Here is an 8,282-nt window from a genome sequence, read left to right as displayed (position 1 = left end):
AAAAACTCTTCGGGAAAAAAAAATGGAAATTAAAACTTTTTTCTGAAATACAACTAATGAAGTGACTGCAGTAGAAGGAAGGGTAGGTGCAATATCTAAATATTGAATGAAATGAATAGATTTGACAACAATCCCTCCAAAATAATTAATTAGAAACTATTATTTTTTTTAAAATAAAAAAAAACCATATACATATTTAGCACTATTGGTCTAAAATGTGACAAGTTCTTCTGCTAAAATTTGCAAGGTCTAACTTTGTCATCTGTCTAGATCAGGGGTCTCCAACCTTGTCAGCAAAGCTGGCTGAGGAATTCTGAGAGTTGAAGTCCACAAGTCTTAAAGTTGACAAGATTGGAGACCCCTGGTCTAGATCTGAAAAGCTTTGAGAATAATTTGCTGATGCTCTGAGCCCTTTGAAGGAAAAATGAAGCTTCAGTGTTGTAAACTAAAATACAAGGAACGATGAAAACAATTCCTTATGCCATTTTTTTCCTATAAAGTCAATCGTTATCATTTCTAGATATGAAATCTTATGTTTACTGCTAGTGCTCAATAAACAACAGTAGTGGGGAATGCTAATCCTGATAACGGGATAGTAAAAATAGCTTGATGTTTACTTGAAGCCAAGAGTCAGCACATCTTCTCATGGAGACCAGAACAAGACCATAGATTCCCTTATCCTTTCTGCAAACAGAATTTTAAAAAAGGCAATGAGCCCACTTGGTTCCAAAAGAGCCATTTTATTTTCTAAGAATCAATAGAGATCTTCTTTCTCCAAAATAAATACAAGTACAAATGCCCACCCGGCTGCAGCAGAAAGAGCCAGGTTTCTACAAGGTGGGGGAGGGAGGGAGAGAGAGCTGAAGGGGGGGGGGTCAGGCAGATTCCAAAAAGCTATAGTATCAAAATGTGCAAGTGAGAAGACGGCGGCCCTGCTCTGCAGAGTGTCGGTAGGGCTGGGCCGAGGAAAGGCTGATGGATCTGGACAGGTGCTCTGATGCAGGGAAACGGGGCCAGACTCTGTATGTTGGGAGGGGTAGGTGTACGGAGCAGCCCAAATAATTTACATTCTCCCACTATTATACAGTATCTTACAAAAGTCTAGAGCCTTAAGACCCAGAGAGTTAGGGTACTGCCCATAGGAGCTATGCAGGCAGCTGGGTATTGCTCGTGCAGCTGGTCAGGGCAATTCCAGGCATGGAACAAGGAAGGGCAGGCTGGCACAAGAGGTAGGCTTTGCCCACGTGAAGGGCACAGTGCTCTGTGGGTGTGCCCAGCACACTGGAGGAGCTGTTGGGTGCTCTGTGCGTGTCCCTGCAGCAGCCAGGCTTCCCAAGGCTGGAGCTCCCTGCTCCCTTCTCCCGTACAGTCCAGCTGCACTGAGTGAGCACCCAGGGCGGGAGCCCCTCGGAGGGTCAGTCGCTCTCGCTGGAGTCACTGGTCTGCTCTCCTTGCACCTTGTTCCGGTGCTGCATGGCCCGGTGGTAGGCAATCTGGACAGACTTGCGGATGTTGGACTTGCGGCCTTCCAGCATCTTCTCCTTATCCAGGTCCTGGTTTACGCCGAGGGGTACGAGTTTGGTACGGGGCAGCCATTGCCTGCAGGGATGGAACGTATGAAAAGTCACCAGAGCTTGGTTCACTCCCAAAACAAGTGGGCTATTCCGTCCCCCTGTTCCCACAATTCTCTTCCTCTCAATTAATTCCCCCAGCCTTGAGCGAGCTCTCTCCCTTCCTTCCTTCCCTCCTTCCTTGTAGCTTTTGGTACCTGGGAAAGGGTGAGCTTCAGCCCTTACCAGGTGCGCTTGTTGTCAAAGAAGAGAACCAGGTAGAGATGCTCCCGTGCTTCCTGAGTCATTTGCTCTCCCAGCTTCAATACCTCCAAGGGAGGCACAGGAATGGGGACACCATGGTGGAACATCCCTTCCCGGGGCATCTTCGGATCAATGATCTGGCAAGAGCAGGAGGGAAACGATCAGGCATTGGGGGGAGCCATCTATACCAGGGGTCTCCAACCTTGGCAACTTTTAAGACTTGTCAGCTGAGGAACTCTGGGAGTTGGAAGTCCACAAGTCTTAAAGTTGCCAAGGTTGGAGACTCCTGATCTATACGATGTGTGGTAAGGAGGGGTTTGCAGAAAAGCAGATAAAAAGGAAACATCCAGGTTATATGTACCTGCAGCAAAGTGTTGAGAATGAATGTGGCATTGTAGATACAAAGTCATCGTGGAAACACTCAACTGTAAACTCCAATTTGACCAGAATTCACCAAATAGTCTTTTGCTGTTAGTTATAGAAAACATTATCCTAAAAGCTTAATTTTCAGATATTTCTTATTCCACACAAGCAAGTTTCTCATTTCTTATCACCTTTCCCCAGTCTAATCTCTTCAAATACACTAGTTCTCGTCTCCAGCTGTCATATCCAACTGTCAAGTCAGTAATGATGGGAACTGTAATTGTAGAAGAAGAGGAAAATCAAATCTTTAGACTCTCTGCTGTGTGTGGAAATGTGCCAAGAATTCTGCAGTACTGCAATGACAAACCTCAGATTTTGTGCGTAGGAAAAAATAATTGCCACCCTGCTATTTCCATTAGGATTGTCCTTAGGCTAGGAGGTTCTGACTATGCAAGTTTATATCGTTTAGAACACTGCAAAAACACTGTTCCGTAAGGATGGTATGGAATGGTAAATCAATAGAATAATGTTTCTCAACCTCGGCAACTTGAAGATATGTGGACTTCAACTCCAGAATTCCCAGCCAGTTGCCAAGTTTAAGTAAACCCTGCCATAAATGTCTGTAGAGATTCTCAGTCATCCAGGTCATGGTTATCCCAAAGGTGCTTTTTCAGGAGGCGACTGGACTTCCTTGGGTTTTTTTCTTTTGAAAAGCGAAACGCCTTGAAAAGATGAGAAGCAAAATGTCTTCAAAAGAAGAAAAAAAACAAGAAAGTCCAGTCGTCTCCTGAAAAAGCACCTTTGGGACCTGCCATAAATGGTACATTTGAGGTCTCAAATCTCTTTACCGTCTAGCCCTAACCTGCTCCCTTGAGATAGTGGTAGGGTACTTTCTATTGCTTCTGCCTATCTTCTAAGGAGGCAGCTCACTGGGGTCTTTCCCTCTAAACCTCTGGTACCTGAGTTCTCAGTCTACTGATTTTCTGGTGAAAGGTAAAAGCGACACAGTTGTTGTAATGCCATCTCCTGGCCATATTATTTGCCATCAAGTAATTTTCGACTCCTAAGCAACCGTATAGATCTAGCCATAAGGTGCCATATAATTTAGAATAATCAGCCTTGCTCTACCACCCTCTTAAGGAGACAGACCAATTTTAGAAGGGGTAAAGAAGAACCAAATTTTAGAAAGAAAAATACAGAAATCGTGTTGTTTTTTTCTACTTTTAACATTGTAAAAATGCAGTGATTCAGGATCCAGCCTACAGGGACAGACAATTTACAATATAAAACAGCAGCAGAAAAATGTATTAAACTGACCCCCCCCGCTCCCCCCCCCAAATGGCAGCGATCTGATGTAATTCCACAAGGCCCTGAGTATTACTGAGCTCAAAGAAAAACCCCTATGGTCTCAACATGTTTGAAAGATGCACAGTCACTGAGTATGTGCAAAAATAAAAAGACTACTGGATTTAAGCATACACAGTCAAAATAAATTCAACTTTAATGCAGATTCTGCCTCAAATATTTATCTACTTCTTAAAGATAACCAGTTTCTCACAGCAAAAGTGCTTCTTTTGCCTGGATCGTCTGTGGAAATAATTATTAGAGCTTTTCAGGAGACGGTGCACCCCAGTTCAGGTGCAGCAATTCCATTCCCCTCCCATTTCTGCCTCTGAATTTCAACAAAACTGCTCTTTTTCTCCATCTAGAAAGGAGGATATCCTTGGAGGGTACCCATGCCTAGCAGACGTTTATACTCAAACCCAGATGTTGACTAGCACTTAGAATGGCAGGAAGGCTGCAGGATTGTGAATACTAGCTGGCTTTTCACAACCAGACAAGTTCACTCTTTGGATCTATGCATCAAGTTGTAATGTATTTCTTTCTACTTTCTAGTCAAATGAAAACTCAGTGATGGGTGCTCCCATCACTGGAGGTTTTCAAGAAGTGATTGGACAGCCATTTGTCTGAAATAGGGTCTCCTGCTTGAACAGGGGGTAGGACTAGGAGATCTCCGAGGTCCCTTCCAATCCTGTTATTCTATTATTCTGATAATTCCCACTCTCTTTCTCTCTCACACACAGAGACATACAAATGTATACACCGGGTACATATTATAACCTACCAAAGCTGGATAAGATGGGTAACCCCGGCATTTGGCCCACACTAAGTCCAAGGCATCCAAAGGGGAATCTTCATCTTCAGAGAGCCAGCCAGCCGATCGACTGATACTCTTCCGGACCACTGCACAAAGAGGAAGGGGAAAAGGAGGGGGTCTGTGTCAACCTTTTGTCAACCCAGCCCTGATGGGGGAAATCAGAAGAAATCGGCTATCCTGTACTCACTGCCATGGCCCACACCTCGGCCGGTCCCCACCGAATAGGATTCGTTTTCTGTCCCTGACGTGTCTTCGCTGCTGTCCTCTGGGAAGTTTACCCGGGAGAAAGAAGGCTTCCCTCTACCTTGCTTGGAAGGAGTAGTGCTATAAGGGAGGAAGCGTTGTCTCAGAGGTGGGGCCCAGAGAAGCATTAAATCACAACAAAAGGAAGAACGGCTCTAGGAGGAGCGACAGCGGAGGATAAAGGAGCCCAGAAAGCCCTCCGCGAACTTGGCACAGGAACAACAACAAGGCCTCCCAAGCAACTGGCAGGAGGAAGCTGAATGAACAGGGTGAGTCCAAAAACCCTTTAACCCAGTACCTTGTTTCCCAGGTTGGTTGTGCAAGGAATCTAGGAAGTTTATATGCGAAGGGCAGAAGCTAAAGGCCACGGCCCGCTGCGTGCTTTCGCTCAACAATTTATATTTTGAGATGTCTTGCCTGTAGATACTAGAAATCATACACAGCTATCAAGACTCAAAGCCATTGAGTCTTGTCTAATTTTCCTCCGAAGGCGCATCTCATTGGAAAGATGCAACCATTACAGAGTGCCAGCAATCTGCCCCCTACCATTCCTTTGGCTTCCCTTGCTAGTAAGTGCCACTTGGTCTGTTCTGTGCCCTAACTAAGCCATGATATTCAAAGAGGATTCCCTATCAGAATAGACAGAATACCTTAAGAGTCACGGTGGCGCAGTGCTTAGAGTGCAGTACTGCAGGCTACTTCTGCTGACTGCCGGCTGCCTGCAATTTGACAGTTCAAATCTCACCAAACTCAAGGTTGACTCAGCCTTCCATCCTTCCAAGGTCGCTAACTGGGGGCAATACGCTGGCTCTGTAAACTGCTTGGGGGGCAATACGCTGGCTCTGTAAACCGCTTAGAGAGGGCTTTAGAGAACTGTGAAGCAGTATATAAGTGCTAGTGCTATTGCTCAGGGCTGCCGAGTGACACAAAGCAGGGTTTCCGCGGCAGGCTGGGTCTTCTGGTACCTGGTGCGATCTGAGGCTGCGCTGCTGGTGCTGGTGCTGCTTGACTCGGAATCGGAGCTGCTGCGTGGGAGGTTGTATCCGCTGCGGTAGACAAGGAAGCTCTTCTTGACCGGCTGGCTGCTGCTGCTGAAACCATTCGCTGGTAGGTCTGGAGGGAGAGACGGAGCCATCAGAGAAAAGCCCCGGTCTAATTGCTACAGTAAAGCTCCCGTCACGTCTACTGTCAGGCAACAATGGATGAAAGTTTAGGTCACGGTTCAGGAAGCAAAGGCAGTAGGTATTAAGGCATCTGTCTGTGCCTGGATTCTACCAGTCCTCAACTTACAACCGCAACCGAGACCAAAATTTCTGGGGCTAAACAAGGCAGTTGCTAAGTGGGTTTTTTCCCCATTTTACCTTTCTTGCCAGAATGGTTAAGTGAGCCACGCAGTGGTTAAAGTCAGTAGCACAGTTGTGAAATGAATCTGGTTTCCCCATTGAGTTTGCTTGTCAGAAAAATCACAAAAGGGAATCACATGATCCCGGGACACTGCCACCTTCGTAAATAGGGAGTCACTTGCCTACAATGGTCGTGTGAAAAACTGTCGTAAGTCCCTTTTTTCAGGGCTGTTGTTAACGTCAAATGATCACTACACGAACTGTTGTTAAGAAGAGGACTATCTGCACCGCCAAAGTGGAAAGCTTGGGGAGAAAGAGGCTAAGCTTCTGCTTTAAGAGGCTAACACTCTTGTCTGTCAATTATCCCCAACTCTCTTTAATAATTTATGTTTGAAATGTTTTATTTCCTCATTAAATATGTACCTTGCTTCCTGCTTATATAGGCACTCCCTTTCAACTCTGTTGAGCGCATATATAAGCTGAAAGGCGAGGTATATAATTAATAAGGATTTTTTTTCCTCCCCAAACCATCATCACTCCCATAAGTGATAATGTGTGCAAGCTGCTTCCAGATGGTCGGCTCCTAGTGGTACCAAGCTCTGGACTTCCATTGTGGGCTCAATATGGAACCCCCACAGACTGCCTCCAACTCAGGGAGGGAAGACTTGGCATTTTTAAGTGTGTTCCAACACTGCATGTACCTTTAAAAAAAAAAAGCATGAGTGCAATCAAGGCAAGTGGGCTGCAGCCTTACATCAGAATAACATGTTTGTCTACAGATGTATGTCCTATTATTGGGAAATATCATCACGTAACTAAGGAAGGTATTCATTAGTTTGTTAAATTCATCTCTAATTTATCGCTCGAATTATCTGGTTAATTTTAATAATGAGAGGCAAGAAAAAAGGTGGTATTTAATTACTCCCATTGAGAGTTCTGGCTGAGACTAAGAGAGCTGTAGTCCATCATGCCTGGAGGGGTGTCAGATTAGGGGAAGGTTTAGATTGTATAAGAATGTAGAAGTTATCCATAGAAGATGCTTCTCCTTGGTTCCCAATATGGATTTTTTAAAGGAAGAAACGAAGTTGAACTGTGGCAGGGTTCCCAAATCATGATCATTACTGTGATTTGGACCTAACAAGTTGTATAAGCACAGACATTTGGAGTTATTCAGTAAAACACGTAAAACACGATTCAATAAACTTTTGATCATTCAATCAAGATGATACACAAAGTAAGCATTTATCTAGTGGCCGTACACTGAGCTCTTTTATATGATGGCCCTTTTCCTTCACAGTGGCGTTATGAATTAAAACAATAAATATTTATCCAAGTGCCTGTATCAGTACTGCACCTTTAAAGTCAGATCCTCTGCAGATTTACTCTCATTAAAAGCCACTACATTCCCAGGGAAGATTTTACAGGAAACCAAACTCCTCTTCCATCGTAAGAGCCGTGATGGCACAGTGGTGAGAGTGCAGTACTGCAGGCTACTTCTGCTGTCTGCCGACTGCCTGCAATTTGACAGTTCGAATCTCACCAGACTCAAGGTTGACTCAGCCTTCCATCCTTCCCAGGTGGGTAAAATGAGGACCCAGATTGTTGGGGGCAATAGGATGATTCCGTAAACCACTTAGAGAAGGCTGTAAAGCCCTGTGAAGTGGTATATAAGTCTATTGCTATTGCTACAATGCACATACGGTAAAACCAAGGTCAGGCGCTCAAGGTTTCCCTGCAGCTTCACTCACCAATGGGAGCATCCTCAGCCGATTTGTCGCTGTCGCTGTCGGAGCTGGAGCTGGGGCGTGGGCTCCTCACCCGCTTGCGCTGCCGCTGGGATCCCATGATCGGGAGCTGAGGAGGCCCCACGGGGCTGTTCCCATGACCTGGAGCCAGCTGACTGTCCCGATTCTTGGGGGGGCGCCCAGGACGCTTTGGGGGTACAGCGGTTTTGGGATTCTTCTTGGAGAAGAGCACCGATGTTCTCCTGCCGACTTCGTGTGCTGGGGTGGAGGAGGAATTGGGGCCAAGGCCTGGAATGAGGCGGAGGCTTTGGTTTAGAGGAACAACTTGGGCACTTTGGGGCCAGGATCCTGTCTCCCAGAGACAAGGGCAGGCGGTCCTTGGTTAACCGTAGCAATTGGGACCAGAATGGTTGCTTTTAAGTAAATCAACAAGGGTCATTAAGCAGGAACATCACATGGTCACCATTTGCAACCTCCTTCCGGCTTTCCCACTGACCTGGCTTGTTGGAAGCGAGGAAAGAAAGTTGCAAATGGTAACCACATGACTGTGAGATGCTGCCATAACCAGAACTCTCAGGACTGGTCATAAGTACCACTCATTCAGTGCCGCCACAAG

The 8,282-nt window shown here is 45.7% G+C and overlaps 1 protein-coding gene across 6 annotated transcripts in view; it reads right to left on the bottom strand.

Annotated features, from left to right (window-relative positions):
* Window positions 1-730: 730 nt before the first annotated feature.
* Window positions 731-8,282, bottom strand: part of BRPF1 (bromodomain and PHD finger containing 1) — a 29,396-nt gene continuing 21,844 nt past the window's right edge. For 3 of the 6 annotated variants that reach the window (XM_058169699.1, XM_058169696.1, XM_058169698.1), the window contains exons 9-14: window positions 7,670-7,954; window positions 5,544-5,691; window positions 4,523-4,659; window positions 4,303-4,421; window positions 1,797-1,951; window positions 732-1,599 (exon numbers count right to left, since the gene is read on the bottom strand). In XM_058169699.1, the coding sequence (XP_058025682.1) occupies window positions 1,416-1,599; window positions 1,797-1,951; window positions 4,303-4,421; window positions 4,523-4,659; window positions 5,544-5,691; window positions 7,670-7,954 (1,028 nt within the window). In that variant the 3' untranslated portion in view covers window positions 732-1,415. Of the gene's footprint in view, window positions 1,600-1,796; window positions 1,952-2,175; window positions 2,283-4,302; window positions 4,422-4,522; window positions 4,660-5,543; window positions 5,692-7,669; window positions 7,955-8,282 lie in introns of those variants that run through there. The other 3 variants (XM_058169697.1, XM_058169700.1, XR_009153518.1) reach the window with 3 other exon arrangements.

Source organism: Ahaetulla prasina, chromosome 2 (assembly GCF_028640845.1).
Source record: "Ahaetulla prasina isolate Xishuangbanna chromosome 2, ASM2864084v1, whole genome shotgun sequence".
In the NCBI taxonomy this organism is placed as follows: domain Eukaryota; kingdom Metazoa; phylum Chordata; class Lepidosauria; order Squamata; family Colubridae; genus Ahaetulla; species Ahaetulla prasina.
This window is presented reverse-complemented; position numbering and strand designations above follow the sequence as displayed.